The sequence below is a fragment of the Phalangium opilio genome, unplaced genomic scaffold, assembly GCF_054372755.1.
Source record: "Phalangium opilio isolate 3A_F unplaced genomic scaffold, DU_Popi_V2 ptg000011l_1, whole genome shotgun sequence".
Lineage (NCBI taxonomy): Eukaryota > Metazoa > Arthropoda > Arachnida > Opiliones > Phalangiidae > Phalangium > Phalangium opilio.
The window spans coordinates 5,126,292-5,144,753 of record NW_028324147.1 but is presented as its reverse complement, the minus strand read 5'-3'; the positions used below and the strand labels follow the sequence as shown (position 1 = coordinate 5,144,753).

The following is an 18,462-nucleotide window of genomic DNA, read 5'->3' as shown; positions in this document are numbered from 1 at the left end:
CGAGAAATAAAGGAAGAAAACCGAGAAATAAAGGAAGAAAACCGAGAAATAAAGGAAGAAAACCGAGAAATAAAGGAAGAAAACCGAGAAATAAAGGAAGAAAACCAAGAAATAAAGGAAGAAAACCAAGAAATCAAGGGCAAAAACCAGAAATCCAAGAGAAAACCCCCAAGAAATCCAAGAGAAAAACCCCAAGAAATACAAGAGAAAAACCCCAAGAAATACAAGGGAAAAACCCCAAGAAATACAAGAGAAAAACCCCAAGAAATCCAGGGGGGAAAGCAAGAAATCCCTGGGGGGATAGCAAGAAATCCTGGGGGGAAAGCAAGAAATCCTGGGGAAAGCAAGAAATCCAGGGGGTAAATCAAGAAATCCAGGGGGAAAAGCAAGAAATCCTGGGGGAAAGCAAGAAATCCTGGGGGGAAAGCAAGAAATCCTGGGAAAAGCAAGAAATCCAGGGGGGAAAAGCAAGAAATCCAGGGGAGAAAAACAAGAATTCTAGGGAAAAAAACCGAAATCCAAGGGAAGAACATCGAAATCCGTGGGAATGACAAGAAATCCAGGAAATAATTCTACATAAATTTGAGAAATCTTGAAAAATGTAACATATGATCGAAATCAGTAAGAATTTAAGAGTGAAATTGATAATCCAAAAACCATTGGATTAATTAATCTTAATCCACAAGAAATAAATCCCCGCAAAGATGTAGAATTTGGATAAAAACACCTGTACTCATTTTGCTTTAAAATTTAAGTTGTCCGACACCTCAGTTAGATCGGTTTGAGAAGATAGTGGAAGCCGCTCGCTCCGCAGCCTTCCGTCTGGAAATTTTATCTCGAATCTTAAAGTCTAAACTCTAAAGAAGATTTTGAAAAATCAATAATTGTTTTGACATTTCAGTCGCTCTCTCCGGAGTGCGTGCTTGCGCTAAGCCAGGAGATTTCTTTCAAATATCCTATTATAAATAAGTAATGATGATATTATCTCTAGTTTCTTTAGTTTCTTTGATTTACGCGCCTAATGTTGGACAAACAACAAAACCCCATATTGTTTTCATCATTGCCGATGATTTAGGTAAATAAAAATTTATTTATCTATACTTTTGAGCCGTGTTCGCACTGAAGACTTTGTTTTAAAAGTCTAATGGATCAATCTCAGTTATGACGTCAGTGTCTAGGTAAAACGTCACGGGGTTAACTTTGACAGTGGGCGGGCATGTTTGGTACCGCTTTGGTTCTATCACTGCGGAAATAGCATGGATGACGTCACACTAAGGCTTCTGAGATAGCTCTATTGAATTGAATTTTAAAGAGCTATTTTGGGCCGTAGGACGTAAGACCATGGGCGAAGAATTGTAATTCTTCGCGCATGGTAAGACGATCTTCCTAATAGAGTTATCTCAGTTGTGACGTCATCGCCTAGTTAAAAACTTAAAACGTCACTGGCTTAGTTTTGGCAGTCGGCGGCCATGTTTGGTACCGCTTTGGTTCTATGGGCAAATAGCATGAGTGACATCACACTAAGACTTTTGAGATAGCTCTATAGAGTGGTACTGAGAGGGGAGGAGCTACAGGGACGTGACGTCAATATTGGTAGTGTAAATTGTATGGCCTGAGCTGACGTCTTCCAATATGTTTGCCAAAACCGAGATTAGAAATTGGAAGGTGTGACGTCACGAGAAAGTTCTGTTCGTAGTAGCAGACTATAGAGCTCAGTACAGCGGATGGGTAAAACCAAGGAGAGGGGTCGAACAGTTGAATTCTCTTTTTCAAAATGATTCAAAACCTTTTCAAAGAAAGTATTTGGTGCGAACGCGACTAGGATTTCTTTATCACCATCTGATTTGAGACAATTTAGAGGAAAGGTGTAATGATCTTTTATTTTATCAGTTGTCCCTACCTTTTATCTATTGGCTCTATTACCCAAAATATCGTTAGAATGTTGTAATAAACCATTCCAATAATTACTTGGGGAGAAGCAAACACCACAGGGGCGGGAGGAGGTCACCTTCTTGGGTTATTTCCCTCGAACCAAGAAGCACCGCTAGAGGGCAGTGCGAGTTGGCTAGTGAACTCCGTCTGGCGTTGCTTCTTGGCGACAGGGAAATAGCCACGCCTACTATGTTTTTTATCTACAAGAAATTTATGGATTGGTCAATTAACCTTGATTGATAAATTCAGGATGGAACGATGTCAGTTGGAACAATCCTACCATGATTACCCCTAACTTGGAAGCTTTAGCCCGAAATGGTGTTATCATGAATCAGTCCTACGTCCAACCGATTTGTACACCGTAAGCCCCCTCAAATTATTCATTTTAATTATACATAGTTTTCAGACAAGGAGGATTGATACCATTTACACTGCAGGAGGCCGGGGTACAAAGTGCAGTCAGTACCAAGTAGCGTGGCCTCCTGGTGTAAATGGTACCAATCCTCCTAGTCTGAAAACTATGTAAATTAAACTCATTGTTTTGGGTTTTAGTTCCAGATCGTCTCTAATGACAGGGTACTACCCTTACCGTATTGGAAGACAAAATTCCAACTTACTTCCGATGCAACCAACCGGTGTCACTCTCAAGTACCCTTTCCTACCGCAAGTACTTCGTAATTTGGGGTATTCAACTCACGCCGTTGGAAAGTAAGTAATCAAGTACTTCTACTTATAATTGATTGATTATTTTGACAAATACTTAAACGTTGTTTTTGGTTACAGATGGCATATGGGATTTTGCGACTGGCGTTACACCCCGACATATCGCGGTTTCGACACATTTTTCGGGTACTACACGGGATCCGAAGATTATTATAAACATTCCAGACCAGACACGGATGGTAAGTAATTTTTGAAAAGGCGATATAGGCTCATCAAGAATCGATTGATTTGGATATGTAGGCGAAAGGTCACCACCTGGTACCTCAAGACCCAGTTATTTAGATTTACATAATAACACGAAACCAGAGCCTAGATACAACGGAACCTACTCAACGGTAAGTAAGACAGTGCTATAAAAATCCCCGCTGGTTCTGATAGGTCCTTTGTGCATCGTCGCCATAATGGTGGTGCTCGCGGAAACCTAGTTCATACGTTCCCAGGTTCTTAAATGCGTTATTGGCGCTATCATAAGTTTATAAGATATGACTATTCCATAAGTATGACAGTACCTATACTTCGTAATGCTAGAGACTTACAGCTCGAGCTAGTTCGAGAGAGAACGACAAGGGAGAATTGAAGTCCTACACTCGGTTAATTTAATTTTGCAGGACTTCCATCTTCCTATTTAGTCTGTACATACTAAGCCTTTGACAGCAGCGCCTCACCAGGCGTCTTCACTTTACCTCGAATCTATGACCTACCTCACTCACTTCATGACAAGCTCCAGTTTCTAAGTTACCAGTGACAAACTTATGGAACTTATCTTATGAACTAAGGACACTGTGAATGGAAGGTTTTCATCCACTGCGGATACCTTACTTTATTTTATTCATATTTGCACGAGATTACAAGGACTATAGAACGTACTTTAAGCTACGAAGCCCATTCGCGTTTAAGAACTGGATCAATAAACAGAATATTTCTTTGTATCTTTCCTTTGTGGTGGGTTTCAATGATAGCACGCCTTCACCAAAGCGACGATTGATTTGATATCGAAACTGAACCGGAAAACGCCCACATTTCTCTATCTGCCTTTTCAAGCCGTTCATTACCCCTTGGAGGTATGATATATATATATATATATATATATATATATATATATATATATATATATATATATATATATATATATATATATATATATGTATTATTATACAACCTTTACGTTTTCTGACGTCACTGTTAAGTCAGAGATATTATAAGATGTTACGGCATTTATTGCAGGTTCCGCAGAAATATGCAAATCTATACAAATGGATTAAAAATAAAGATAGGAGAAATTATTGTGGTAAATTTCAATAAAGGGAGGGTGAATTCACATCGGGAATGAAATAGAGACTGGTGTTTTAGCTTTTAGTCCCCCCGTTCGTTCATTGCGCCACTGCCTCGTGTTTTACCTCCCCTTTTTTTATCCAGAACGAGTTTCCCCTCTTAAATATTCTCCTCGATTCGACATAAAGAGCTTTCAGATGGGATAGTATTACTTTACACCCTCCCAAGTCTTACCACTGTTCTTGTAGCCATATTGGGTGGTCTCAGCTTCATCCCTGCTTTAAACCCACCAATATGTCAGCGTAAATTATGTCACGAGACTCAGCTCCTCCTCCAATTGCAGCTCTCTATAGGCGAGTTCTGCAGAGGGTTCTGCATTGAATTCACTCTCCCTTGAAATGACAAGTTAGAAATTGATCTGCGGGGAAATTAAATTGGAAAATTTAATAAGGGGTCATTAAATACAATTTATGAAGGCATGATGACAGCCTTGGACGAAGCCGTCGGTCGAATAGTCCAAGCTTTGAAACGATATGGTTTCTGGGATAATACCCTTCTGGTATTCACGACTGACGTACGTATTCATTATAAATATTCATTATAAATATAGCCGCGTTCAAACTATAGACAACTTTGAAACCATATTTTGAGGAATAGATGATGTCTAAAATTATCTTGACACCAATTGATCACTTTTGTTTTAAAATGGGTTTACTGTTTTTGTCTACGTCACAAAGGTGCGTTCAGGTGCAGTACCGAAATTCCAGGCATACGTGATCGGGTTTTCTTGCTGAACGCACCAAAATAACGTCATTGAAACGCGAGGGGCCAGTCACTTAGCGTAATCGGTGTGTCTTTGACTGTACTAAAGGGGAAATCTTTAAAAGCCCTGCTTTGACAGTACTAAAATCATTACATCGGTGTACACGGACTCTTGGAGTGATTAGCCCCTCGCCCAAATCTTAAAGTTGAATCTACCCACCAAATATTCTTAGCAGACAACCCCTACAACCAGGCCCGAAACAGACTAAGCAGCCCAGTGAAAAGTGACCTTTTACAATTCTAGGAAGCATCTATAGACTCTAGTGTGAACGAGACTTTGGCTTTAGTTAGTATTAACAAATATATATTTGATGAAAAATTAATTTCTACAGAACGGGGGACAGGTCAAGTATGGCGGGAACAATTGGCCACTTCGCGGGAACAAAAACACCTTATGGGAAGGTGGCACCAGGGGCGTGGCCTTTGTCCATGGGAAAGGACTACAAAAGACCGGATACGTCAATGAGCGGTATACCTAAAAATTATTTTCTTTATAAGTTTATATTATCAGGAATTCATACATCTAATAGGAATCATTGCGCCCTCGTATCTCCCATGTTAATATCTACTCCGGTTTTGTGGGCCGGGCATAAGAACGCCTCATAATTCTGACGTTTTTCTAAGTGTGATTTCATTGGTTGGTAGCAACACGAGTTCCTAGGCGCGAGCTAGATTATTTGCGAGGTAAAATTCGTCATACATTATGATTAGCCAAGCTCTTCCCACAAAATCCGCCTAAATATGTTGAGTGAAAATGGATGGAACACAATGATTCCTAGTAGCTTTATGTATTCTTGAAATTATTATATTTAGACACGTAAACCATATTGTCAAACTCACCTGTACTTTAAAACACTTATCCCATGAAGAAGTTACAAATTCTAACTTCGTGAGATAAGTCACTCTTGAAGTCTTGAGTGGCTTTAATACGTTACTATACCAGACCAGACAGATAGGTTAAAGGAGCGTTCCAGAGAATTTGAATTAAAATTTGATATTTATCCATTGGCTAACTTATTTTATAACTTATAAGCTTAGCTTATGCCAACAGCAATCAGACACCATAGAGCAATATTACAGGAGACCTACAGTAATAAAAGAAATGAAAATTATTTGTTAGTAAATTACAAACTTAAAGAAAAGGGTTTTTTATTATTATTATTATTATTCATTCTAAATAACCTAAATTTTTCGGGTTAAAAATTCAATATTATAATAAATTTTAATCTTTTAAAAAATTCTATACAATTTCTTTTTTTTATTTGGTCTTTCGAAACATTGGATTCGGACTTTGAAAGGCTCTTTCACGTGGTTGATTGGTTTCCGACTTTAATTCGATTGGCTGGCGGAATTCCAGGTTTGTTTGTCTATAATATCATAGTTTATGTTTCTTTTTTATATACATTTGTCATATTCAAAGAGAAAAACGTGGAATTTTCTACGCAGTTGCGCTGAATTTTGAGAGTTTTTTGTTTGCAGAGAAAGGAGTTGACGGCGTCGATCAATGGCAGTCGATATCATTGGATAAATCGAACGTTAGAAACAAATTTGTATATAATATATATGACAAGAAACAACCCCGAGGAGCCGTCAGGTAAATATACATTTAAATACACATCTTTATCTTTAATTTTACGGGCCTTTTTTGTCACTTGATGACGTCGTATATTTAAACTAGGGAAACCTAAGTATTTAAATTGTACAGGGTGTTTCTGATAAGTCTGCCACCATAAATTAAGGGGGATGTATGTTCTTTGGGAAATCGGTATTGAGTCGAAAATGTCGTAACTTCAAGGGGTCATTACTAAAACACTCTTGAAAATCATAAATCGAAAACAGTGTCAGTTGTGGCAAAATGGAGATATAAGTTACATTTAAATCGACTCAAAATTTATTTCCCAAAGAACGTATCATACTTATCAGAAACACCCTGTATACAAGAATTGTTGCTCAAATCTTGTTGTGGTTGTGTATTTAGGGGTTGTTCATAAAATAATAAAGATATTACAGTAATATTTAATCTGCTGTACAATTAATAACACTTATTGAAAAGCCCCCTCTTCAAGTTGCGTAATTTATGTACGGCCCCTTGCCATTAGAAACAGTATTAATAACCCCTCTAAAATAAAAATTATTTAAACATGCATCAATTGATGACCTTCAGATTAAGTTGAAGCGTAAATGAAATTACACGCATTGAATATAAGCGTTCAAATCAATTAAAACCATTTATCCAAAACGCCCACTGTATGACCTATAACCTTAAGCTCCGTAAAATGAAATTGAACACCCTCTTAAAAATTGAAGTTATAAAAAAATGTATCGCCCTCCTTTTAAATAGACTTTGACACGCGATTCTTTACTTCGACTGGCTGTTCATTCTCTTTTAAAACGATATTTTCCAGACATCAAGAAGTGATATCTTGTTTATTAGGGAGAAGGTGTAAGATGCCTAAGTATTCGCGCGCCATAGTCCCAGTCCCCCTTTCAAAATACAAGGGGGGACGTAAAAGGATGCCGGGCTATTTCGCCTCTCCTCAGTCGGAAAATACGTCATTTTCCCGTCATTCGCGTCGCGCTGACGTGAATTTTCAAGAACCAATGAGATGTTGGTTGTAATTTAGAGGCGGCGGGGATTAACTCCGGACCTACTATACGTTTGGACTGGAGATAAAGCTAGAAATGTGGTGGCGAATTTATACCTTCACCCTAATAAACTAGATATCACTTCTTGGTATATCTAATAAACTTATGATACTACGTACACCTTTTGAAAACGGTAGGTCTATAGTATATTTATAACATTTGTAAATTTTTTACCAATCAGGGTTGGCGATTACAAACTGATAGTCGGAGATGGGGGTGAACCGAGTGGGTGGTACCCGCCTCCTCAGTCTAAAAAAAGAAACTACAATAAAAATAGAAATTTAACTGATTTCTACAACAACACACGCTTACATGGAAATAAAAGCGAAAGCCAATGGAAATATCAATCGTCTCAACCCGCCTTAAAGTTGTTCGACGTTCGTGGTATGCAAATTTTTCACCATTTCTTTTTTTAACTTCTTTTATCTGGCAAAAGTTTTGTAAGAAAGTTTATTTTTATCTTTTATTTGATTTTTCCGTCTTTCCGATAAATCGATCGATTTGGGATTTATTTTTAAACACGTAACAACTTAGCCGATCCTCGTGAATTGAACGATTTATCGGCTAAATATCCACGAATCGTCTCGACCTTGCTCGAGGAGTTTCGTGAACGTTCCCTGGAAATGGTCCCAGCTGACCAGCCACCAGTTGACCCTAAAGGAAGTCCCAAATATTACGGGGGTGTATTCACACCCGGTTGGTGTAATGCCACCATTTAAAATTAATTTAGGAATTTAAGACTTGAGTTATAAAGTATTTAAATAAGACAAACTTTATTAATTAAACTCAAAATTTAGTTAGTTAAGCCTAAATTGATAACAACACATTTGTATGTATATTTATGTTCTTAAATTGACCACAGCATTTTGTTTTAAACTAATGTCAGTAAACGAATAATCATATCATATTTTGTGTAAGATGCATTATAAATTTTACTCCGTCAATTAATTACAATTGGCTTAATTAATTTTAATTTGGAACATTAACGATAGCATTTGAGATGAGAAGAAATTTAATAGACCTTTATCATCAGTGTGGGGTATTTTAAAATAGCACGAAACATTTATGGGTATGTGGACCAACCAAAGACTTCAAACAAATGGACTAGTAACGTTAAAGCCTTGCGGATCCACATACCGTCCGGAATTTTGAATGTTTGGTTTCAACTCTATTTTAAGCAGACGACTCTAAACCCTCCCACCTTTTGAAAAAGGCCTATTTCATTGAAAAACGTAACGTGGCCTATAGGTTTACTATTTTGTTTAGTGCTGTTAAGTAGTAGAAGTATCTTTATTGCTAATGTAATTAGTTTAGAAACTAATTATTTATTCTTGTTGATAATGAAATTTGGACATCATATAACCGGGAGGTGGAGTGTAGCTCATTTGCCGTGTAATGATGTGTTTGGATTCCGGAACTGAAATTGGTGTACTACCATATTTCGCCTTAGTAGTTTTAATCAACTTGAGACTAATTTCCTTACAATCCTTTTTCGTATCGTCACTACTTTTTTGCTTATCGGGGTACAAATCATCGCAGTGTTTTACACATAACGCGTTGACCATTCCTACAAAAATTATTACCACAACCATCATTATAGCGTAAAAGACTGTGTGATTGGGAGGGTCGATGCACCCAACAGTGCCATTTGAATGATGCATGTCAGTGCCATTCGGATGATAGACGTCTCTGCAATATGGTAATACACCTAATTGACAAATGATTACAGATATTTAATTACTCTCCTAATTGGAAGAATATTCAATAGACCATTTCGATGTAACTATATAAGTAAGAGGGAAAGACACGGGGGTAAAACTTTGCCTTCCATCTCGCTTTTTGGCGCCTGCGCTGTAGTCTTTTTTGTATCATGTGAGCGCGTAGGGATATGTCTCTATTCTGAAGGTTGCCTACCAACTTTTTTACGTCGAAATGGTCTATTATTGATATTGAGCAATGATTGTCGGGCTAATCAATTTAGGGTTTCTTTATTATTTGCTTTCATGTATATCAATATACACAGGGTGTTAAGTACAGTGGTTCTGTGGGCGATTTTGAGTCGAAAATGTTCAATGACATTTTGCTCTAAGAGTCACAGTTTATGAATTATAGAGTAACAATAACCTGGAAGCTCTAAAAACGCTTTTAAAGTTAATTTTACATTTAGAAAAGTGTTGGATATAGTCAAAAAACTAGTTTGGAACACGATTTAGTCCGATTTCATAAATTAATTCCAAAAATAACGCCGAAATTAAGTTAAATGAGCGTTGAGCGGGCTAATCCTTAACTGGAGAAACGAATGAGACTGAGCCATTTTTAGCTGCCCCGGATTGGTCTCGGGAAATTCCTTTAACACCCTTAATGAATCACAAATAACGTGTTTTTGCTACTTCATTATCCCTTTAATTAACTAGAATTGTGTTCAGTTTCGTACTGAACTTTGAGGGGTCATCCATAAAACATGCCCTCACAGCAAAATTTCATAGAATCATAAAACATTTTGGACTCAAAATCACCCAACCACCATATTTGGAACTACCCTTTATATTTAGCACATTTTCTGTAACCCTTCTAATAATACTCTTAGTACTTACCATCTGTACCATTAGTACCATTGCCGACTCGATCTGTTGGTGTACAAGTACCAGGGCATCCATAAACAATAGCCAGTAAAAACACCACGTAACCAATTTTCATGAACATTGTAAAGTTTTTGAGAAGGGTTCAATCGAACTCTTTTGGTCGCACGTTCTTCCACGGGTGACTGAGATGGCTGGAATTCCTCTTTGCTACACACTAACTTTATCACGGTTGAACTTTAAATTCTTTAAGATTGTACTAAGGGTAAATATTTTAGACTTTACAATCAAGAGAAAGTCAAATACTTGAGGATTCTGATAGTTATAAGCCTATAGACTATTCCACTAATTCCAGTCTAAGATAAGCAAGCAACACAAGGGCGAAAGAGGTCACCTTATTGGGCTTTTTCCATCGGCATGCGCCGCTAGAGGCTTGCCTCCAGCGTTCAGTGAACTCTGTCTGGCGTTGCCTCTTGGTTGGTGCCAGGGAAATTAACTAATAGAGCGACCTCCCGCTTGTGTGCTTGTTTATCTTCAAGTAATTACTGGAGTGGTCTATTTATCAACAAAGTAAATAGGAAGTTGGAAGAAGGGTCAAAAATTCCCCCAATAAACGTCAATCCCCGCACTTAGCCAATCAGGTACGTTCATTCTGAAAATTTCGCGACCATTTTGGGGGAAAGCGAGGAGCCTTTCATTATTGACTCGGGTTAAAGGAGTGTAGCTATCATGAGTAAATAAAATAGGGTCAGGGATAGATTTAATTTGAGAAGTAGGAATGGAGAACGGTTAGTATTTACTTCAATCCGACTCATAGCCCAGAAGGGGGTCCGGGACTTTGACGTGCGCCCACATTACTCCATTCTCCATTCCTACTTCTAAAATTAAATCTATCCCTGGCTGTACTAAGGGGAAGTTAGTTTCAAAATAAGACTATAGCAAAAATTCCAGTGGGCTTATCGTGAGATACTGAATATAGTTCACAGTCTGTTATTGTCCATGATAAACGTATCACCCAAGATGACCGGTTTGAGCCAGAGTATCTTTATTGTTTTTCTGACTGTGGTTTACAAATAATTGGTGATTCTAGACTTTCTAGTTGATAATGTATTTTCGAGCCCGAATAACCGGGAGGTGAACTGTACTTCGGTAATTGCGTATTGATGAAGTTGGATTCCGCATCTGAAGTTGGTGTACTGCCGTAATTCGCTGATGAAGCAGTTTCATTCAAATTGACGCGAGATTCATTGGGATCATTCGTTGTCGCGTGACTTGCTGGATTATTGGTCCTTGAGTTCGTCCAGGGTTGATAATGCCAACAACAATAAAGACCTAACACGAAACTTCCAACTAACCCAAGTAGTAACGCGACAAAATTGGAACTCGAATAATGTTGGCAACGTCGAGGAACTGAAGTGCCATTCGGATACGTCTCCCAGCATTCTGATTGACAAATAATTAGAGGCATTTAATTAGTCCTATTCGGAGGAATGTAACATAATAGATACTGAGCAACGACCGAGGGGCTATGCAGATTCGTCCCCGTTTCTTAACTTTAACAGCGCATGCGCTTCAGGGACAGTTGTCAGTAATTTGTTATTAGAGCATCTCCTGCATCATGCAAGTTTGGAACTCGATGATAATTACTGAATCGAACTGAATTCTACAAGCTTAATTCAGTCTGTTGTTGTAGATAGCGCCGGTTGAATTGCACTCACAAATGCATGGCAGGCAGCACTTCCATACACACTATCTATAAACCGATTACATGCTACGCTTAATGGATAAGCTTTTAAAGATGATACGTGCTTGTAGATGGGGTCTTTTAAGCCCCTACGGCAGACTCATACTTATGTATTACAGCATAAGTTTTTAAGATATGTTTCATGATACTGGTTACAAACTGGATCTTGTTATGAAGTGAATAAGGTAGGTCATAGATTCTGGTAAAGCGACGCCTGGTGAGACGCTGTAAAAGGCTAAGTAATGCAGACTAAATAGGAAGATGGAAGTCCTGCAAAATTAACCACCGAGTGTAGTACTTCAATTCTCGCTTGTCGTTCTCGAACTAGCTCGAGCTGTAAGTCTCTAGCATTAAGAAGTATAGGAAGTGTCATACTTATGGAACATATCTTATAAACTTATGATTACACGGTTATATTTAGTAGTGAGAGATGGATATTATGACAATATAGTACTTACCTTTTATATCTGGAGAAGGGTTACGACGACTATGGGGAATACTTCCATAGAGAACGAGCAAGAAAATTACCATTAACCAAATTTTCACGAACATGTTAAAGCCACAACGACGTCGACATTGAACTGTTTAACCACGCGGAATTGAGAATTGTTTACCGACACATCAACTTTATCACTTTGAACTTTAAATTCTTAAAGATAATACTAAGAAATCACGATGAAATCCAATTCTGATAATTATTTTATCATTATATCAACAAAGTAAATTGTGGGTTCTGGAAGACGTGTATCAGGAGTAAATAAAGTACGACTATGAGGCTCCCAAGAGCAGACTATGTTTGATATTGAAAATGGTGACGATAATAATGGGCGTGGAGGCAATAGGTATGAATGATAGGGCTTGAACGTTACCAGGCCTGCGTGAAAGTTCTTTTGTTTTAAACCAGGGGGATAGGTTTAATTTTAGAAGTAAGGATGGAAAACGGTTAGTATTTTCTTCAGTCCGACTCGTAGCCCAGTATAAAGCCCCTCCCATCAACGTGTAACGAAAAGTTTAAATTATCTTATTGGCTCACTTAAACTACGTTTTGAAGACCTTGCTGATGGGGACGGCGAAAAATACCTAATTCCTTTTTACCTCTGTCGCTATGACCCGCCTCTTATTTCATACCCCCCTCCGTCCCGGGGAAGGGGGTCCGGGACTTTGACGCGCGCCCACATTACTCTGTTCTCCATTCCTACTTCTAAAATTAAATCTATCCCTGGTTGGCGCTAAGGGGAAGATAGTTTCAAATTAAGATTATGGCAAAAATTCCAGAGGGCTTATCGTGAGATACTGAATATGGTTCACAGTCTGCTATTGTCCATGATAAACGTATCACCCAAGATGACCGGTTTGAGCCTGAGTATCTTTATTGTTTTTCTGACTGTGGTTTACAAATAATTGGTGATTCTAGACTTTCTAGTTGATAATGTATTTTCGAGCCCGAATAAACGGGAGGTGAACTGTACTTCGGTAACTGCGTATTAATGGAGTTGGATTCTGCATCTGAAGTTGGTGTACTGCCGTAATTCGCTGATGAAGCAGTTCAATTCAAATTGACGCGAGATTCATTGGGATCATTCGTGGTCGCGTGATTTGATGGATTATTGGTCCTTGAGTTCTTCCAGGGTTGATAATGCCAACAACAATAAAAACCTAACCCGAAACTTCCAACTAATCCAAGTAGTAACGCGACAAAATTGGAAATCGAATAGTGTTGGCATCGTTGACGAACTAAAGTGCCATTCGGATACGTCTCCCAGCATTCTGATTGACAAATAATTAGAGACATTTAATTAGTCCTATTTGGAGTAATATTCCATAATAGATACTGAGCAACGACCGAGGGGCTATGCAGATTCGTTCCCGTTTCTTAACTTTAACAGCGCATGCGCTTCAGGGACAGTTGCCAGTAATTTGTTATTAGAACACCTCCTGCATCATGCAAGTTTGGAACTCGATGATAATTACTGAATCGAACAGAATTCTACAAGCTTAATTCAGTCTGTTGTTGTAGATAACGTTTGAATTGCACACGTCACAAATGCATGACTGGCAACACTTGCATGCGCACAATCTATAAACCGATTACAGGTTACGCGCAATGGATAAGCTTTTAAAGATTATACGTGCTTGTAGATGGGGTCTTTTAAGCCCCTACGGCAGACTCATACAGCATAAGTTCATAAGAAATGTTCCATAAGTTTGTCACTGTTACAAACTGGAGCTTGTTATGAAGTTAATGAGTTAGGTCATAGATTCGGGGTAAAGCGACGCCTGGTGAGGCGCTGTCAAAGGCTTAGTAATGCATACTAAATAGGACTAGATGGAAGTCCTGCAGTCTCTAGCACTACGAAGTATAGGAAGTGTCATATTTATGGAACATATCTTATAAATTTATGATTACAGGGTTGGGAGATGGTTATAGTGGTCATTATGAAAATAATATACTTACCTTTTATATCTGGAGAAGGGTTACGACGACGATGGGGAGTACTTCCATAGAGAACGAGCAAGAAAATTACCGTTAACCAAATTTTCACGAACATGTTAAAGCCGCAAGCCCGCAACGACGTCGACATTGAACTGTTTTCCCACGCGTAAATGAGAAATGTTTACCGACACATCAACTTTATCACTTTGAACTTTACATTCTTAAAGATAATACTAAGAAATCACGATGAAGTCCAATTCTGATAATTATTTTTATCATTCTATCAACAAAGTAAATTGTGGGTTCTGGAAGCGCTACGTGTATCAGGAGTATGAGGCTCCCAAGAGCAGACTAAGTTTCATATTGAAAATAGTGATGATAATGATGGGCGTGAACGCAATAGGTATGCATGATAGGGCTTCAACGTTACCAGGCCTGCGTGAAAGTTCTTTTGTTTCAAACCAGGGATAGATTTAATTTTAGAAGTAGGAATGGAGAACGGTTAGTATTTTACTTCAGTCCGACTCATAGACCACCCAGTATAGAGGCCCTCCCTCCAACACATAACGAAAAGTTAAAATTATCTTATTGGCTCACTTAAACTACGTTTTAATCTCGTTGCTGATGGGGACGGCGAAAAATACGTAGTTTCCTTTTACCTCTGTCGCTATGACCCGCCTCTTCTTTCATACCCCTCCGTCCCGTGGAAGGGGGTCCGGGACGTTGACGCGCGCCCACATTACTCTGTTCTCCATTCCTACTTTTAAAATTAAATTTATCCCTGTTTAAACAATTTGTGACGTCTTTCGATACTCAAACACCAAACTCTCTTTACCCCCGACTTTTGAGTTTTGACCAGGGTCAAACACCAGGAATCAATCAGCATTATGCTCTAACCTTTGGTAAGCATCTTCGTGTACTTTTGTAGCGAAAATTCGTCTGCTCATTCTCTAACCTTATTCCTACAAACATTATGAATTCTTGATATTATTTGCATTTAATTCAATACTAAATATCTTTATTTCTTCCGCTGTTGTTTACAAAGCATCGCGTATTCTTGTTGATAACGTAATTTTGATTTCAAATAACTTGGAGGTGGACTAACGTTTGGTAACTGCGTGTTGTTGATTGATTTGGATTCCGGAACATTAATTGGTATACTACCGTAATTCACTGATGGTTTAATCTCATTCATATTGATGCAAACTTCCTTGGAATCTTTAGTTTTCTCGTCACTCGCGTCTTTGCAGTGTTTAACAAGTTTGTCATAGGTGAATTGAATACAGAAGTATATCACAAATATCAAGAATAACATAATCGGCATATATAGTACCCGAACATTACACGTGACCTTTAAGCCAGGGATAAGATCGTAACACCATTCATTGTTCGTAGTTCCATTTTTAGGACAAACCATTCTGCACTGTGGGATTACGTCTAATTGAAAAGTAATTTATAGAGATTAAATTAATCCTAATCAATCTGTACCCCGATTTCGCTGAATGATTATATCATGCACGACATTTTCAGTAGCATAGAATTATTTTTTCTTGATGTTAATTATGAACTATTATACTTACCATCATCTTTAGGAGGGACATCGTTATCAGAGGGTGTACAAGTCCCAAACCATCCATTGGTAATAACCAGTAGAAAGGCCACGTAACAAATTTTCGTGATCATATTGTAAAGTTTTAACTTGAAATTAAATCGAACCATATTTGTCGGATTTCTTCGTCAATTTGAGGCACATTCTTTGTGATTGTACTATAAGGCTAACTTTTGTAGATTTTAGAAATCTTGAGAATGACAAATAATAATTTGATTCTGATAATTATTTTTATCAACAAAGTAAATTTTGGGTTCAAGAACTGAACTTCTCTTACCATAAATTCATAAGATATGTTGGCCATAAGTTTGTCACTGGTTACAAACTGGAGATTGTCATGAAGTGAGTGAAGTAGGTCAAAGATTCCAGGTAAAACGAACCCTGGTGGGGTGCCGTCAAAGGCTTTGTAATGCAGACTAAATAGGAAGATGGACTGCAAAATTAACCTCCGAGTGTAGGACTTCAATTCTCGCTTCCGTCGTTCTCGAACTAGCTCGAGCTGTAAGTCTCTAGCATTACGAAGTATAGGTATTGTCATACTTATGAAACATATATTATAAACTTAAGCTATTACCCCGAGTGAATAAAGTAGAAGTAAAGTTCCCAGTACTAGACTTAAAGTGTGATATTGAAATGGGCGTGGCATTAGATGAAAGGGTACAGAATATACGACTGTCCAAATTCGGTCGAGTATCAATCCTGCATTTTTACCCGCTCTTGAGATACAGTCACAGAATTTAAGCTATAGAGGTTTAATATCAACATGAATGTTTTGAAATTTCGTTCAGTGCTGTTGAACAGTAACATGTATCTTTATTTTCTTCTCTCAATAACATGATTTATAATTACAAGTAAATGGTAATAATTCTTGTTGGTAAAGTAAATTCGTTTTCAAATAACCAGAGGATGGTCTGTTCTTTGGTAATCGTGTATTCTTCGGTTCTGGTTCTGGTGGTGAAATTGGTGTACTACCGTAATTGGCTGATGAGGAAGTCGGTATCTGTGAACTGGTCGGTTTTGACTCCGGGGTTGAAACTGGTGTACTATCATAAGTAGCCACGTTGAATTCAACGCTTTCGTCACTGTATTCATGCGTTATCACGCGACTTGATGGAACTGCGTTCGTGTTTTCATTGGAAGAACCCTTACATATATTATACCACATGGAGAGTAATACCAAGACCACAATTGCGAACGTAAGAAGTATTGACATGGCTTCTTTGAAATTCCTTTTGCACTCCACGTTGACGTAAGTGCCATTCGGATACACTTCTACGCAACCTGATAGAAATAAATGGAGATTATTTAATTAGTCCTAGGCTATTAGACCATTCCATTAAATAACATGAACTATTGGGTAACTAGCATGCTTAGGGACGACCAAGTATATGACCATGTCCCGGTGATTAAAACGTATTTTTTTTTCTCAGGCGAGCACAGTGGGCTTTAGGGAATACATCACGTGTATTTCCCTCCCCCGCCACGCACCTAGGATTAAGCCATTACGGTAGACCCATACTTACGCGTTATTGGGTTATTCTGTATCTAAATCCATATACTAATATTTAATACACTGCTTCCCCTTATTCTAAAGACGGACTTTATGGCTTTTGCGGTTCGAACAATGATAATTATGCCCTAGTGGTCATTATAAAAATGTTGTACTTACGGTCTGTTACCGTCCAAGTGTCAGGATTACTGTAATTAATATAACCAAGTAAAATAAGCAGGACAATTATCAGGATACCAATTTTCACCAACATATTGGAATGGAAAAATTTAACGCGACAATAAGTTCGGATCGAATTTGTTTTTGTGTCGTCTTTCAACGCGTGTTTGAGATGTTTTGTTTTGTAAACATTAACTTTATCACGTTTAAATGCACGAAGAATGTACAAAGGTTATATTTAAAAATTAAGAAATCTCGAGGCAGTTCAATGTGTATATATATGGATTGTGATAATTATATTTATCAGCAAAGTTAATTGTTTGTTTAAGAAGTGTCGCAAACCGTAATCAAGTGTAAATCAAGTAGGAGGGTAAGAGCAGACGATGTGTCAGAGGTATTGAAAATAGTGATGATAATGGGCGTGCCAAAAGATTGGGTAGCAGGCGGGGAAATACTGGACATATGGCCAGTAGAGCCCAAGCACTTTAGTTAAATCTTGGAAGAGGTAAGTAACTGGAAGGGAAATCTTGCGGTACCCAAGCTCGGGACACGGAATTGCGCAATTGGTTGAACGTCATATAGTGCTGCCACCTTTAAGAGTAATTTTGAAGTAAAAGTACTTTTATTTTTATGGCGAACGTTCAGGCTTTGAAGAGGGAAGTACTCTTTATTTATATTTTTATGATATCGGAAGTCACTTTTACAATTAATGTAACAGCAGTACTTCCCCATAACTAAACAGAGTCAAAATAATAAAAACCGTTGCGAATTGCGCGTTGCGCGTTGCTAAACTTTGGAAGAGAAAAGTTAGCCTAAACCGTGCCTCCCGCCCGTCACTGAATTTATTTTTTTCGAAACTGAAAAAAGCAGACGAATTTCACAAAATAAGAATAAATTTCAACACTAGGTGCCGCTACAGACTGACGTTCAACCAAATTCGCCCCCCTCCTGTCCCGCGCCTGGGTACGTACGGCTTATGCTAGAGGTATCGTATTTTCCATTCCAGTACTTCTCTCTTCCAAGGTTAAATAA

General features: G+C 38.1%; 4 protein-coding genes across 6 annotated transcripts; 1 reads left to right on the top strand and 3 right to left on the bottom strand.

Moving 5' to 3' along the window:
• Positions 1-872: 872 nt before the first annotated feature.
• LOC149710008 (arylsulfatase B-like) lies at positions 873-8,349 on the top strand. Its single transcript, XM_089858634.1, has 13 exons — positions 873-1,075; positions 2,182-2,293; positions 2,485-2,640; positions 2,716-2,834; positions 2,896-2,990; positions 3,615-3,716; positions 3,880-3,943; positions 4,404-4,501; positions 5,082-5,218; positions 6,048-6,106; positions 6,229-6,343; positions 7,577-7,779; positions 7,930-8,349. The coding sequence occupies exons 1-13, from the start codon at positions 973-975 to the stop codon at positions 8,112-8,114; spliced, it is 1,548 nt and encodes a 515-aa protein (XP_089714760.1). The 5' UTR covers positions 873-972; the 3' UTR covers positions 8,115-8,349.
• LOC149710007 (uncharacterized) lies at positions 8,142-12,700 on the bottom strand. 2 transcript variants are annotated; one of them, XR_016376456.1, is made up of 3 exons: positions 12,177-12,700; positions 9,990-11,417; positions 8,142-9,103 (listed from the first exon to the last, which is right to left on the bottom strand). XR_016376456.1 is itself a non-coding variant. In XM_089858643.1 (2 exons), the coding sequence occupies exons 1-2, from the start codon at positions 10,096-10,098 to the stop codon at positions 8,721-8,723; spliced, it is 492 nt and encodes a 163-aa protein (XP_089714769.1). In that variant the 5' UTR covers positions 10,099-10,201; the 3' UTR covers positions 8,142-8,720. The 2 variants fall into 2 exon arrangements, 1 of the variants encoding a protein (XP_089714769.1); XM_089858643.1 differs by lacking the exon at positions 12,177-12,700 and having other exon boundaries at positions 9,990-10,201.
• Positions 12,701-15,139: 2,439 nt separating this feature from the next.
• On the bottom strand, positions 15,140-15,912 carry LOC149710006 (uncharacterized). The gene is made up of 2 exons (XM_089858639.1): positions 15,733-15,912; positions 15,140-15,589 (listed from the first exon to the last, which is right to left on the bottom strand). The coding sequence occupies exons 1-2, from the start codon at positions 15,869-15,871 to the stop codon at positions 15,171-15,173; spliced, it is 558 nt and encodes a 185-aa protein (XP_089714765.1). The 5' UTR covers positions 15,872-15,912; the 3' UTR covers positions 15,140-15,170.
• A 665-nt stretch (positions 15,913-16,577) lies between these two features.
• On the bottom strand, positions 16,578-18,453 carry LOC149710005 (uncharacterized). 2 transcript variants are annotated; one of them, XM_089858641.1, is made up of 3 exons: positions 18,191-18,453; positions 17,431-18,021; positions 16,578-17,042 (listed from the first exon to the last, which is right to left on the bottom strand). In XM_089858641.1, the coding sequence occupies exons 2-3, from the start codon at positions 17,522-17,524 to the stop codon at positions 16,588-16,590; spliced, it is 549 nt and encodes a 182-aa protein (XP_089714767.1). In that variant the 5' UTR covers positions 17,525-18,021; positions 18,191-18,453; the 3' UTR covers positions 16,578-16,587. The 2 variants fall into 2 exon arrangements, with proteins under 2 accessions (XP_089714767.1, XP_089714766.1); XM_089858640.1 differs by having other exon boundaries at positions 17,431-18,453.
• Between the last annotated feature and the right edge of the window lie 9 nt (positions 18,454-18,462).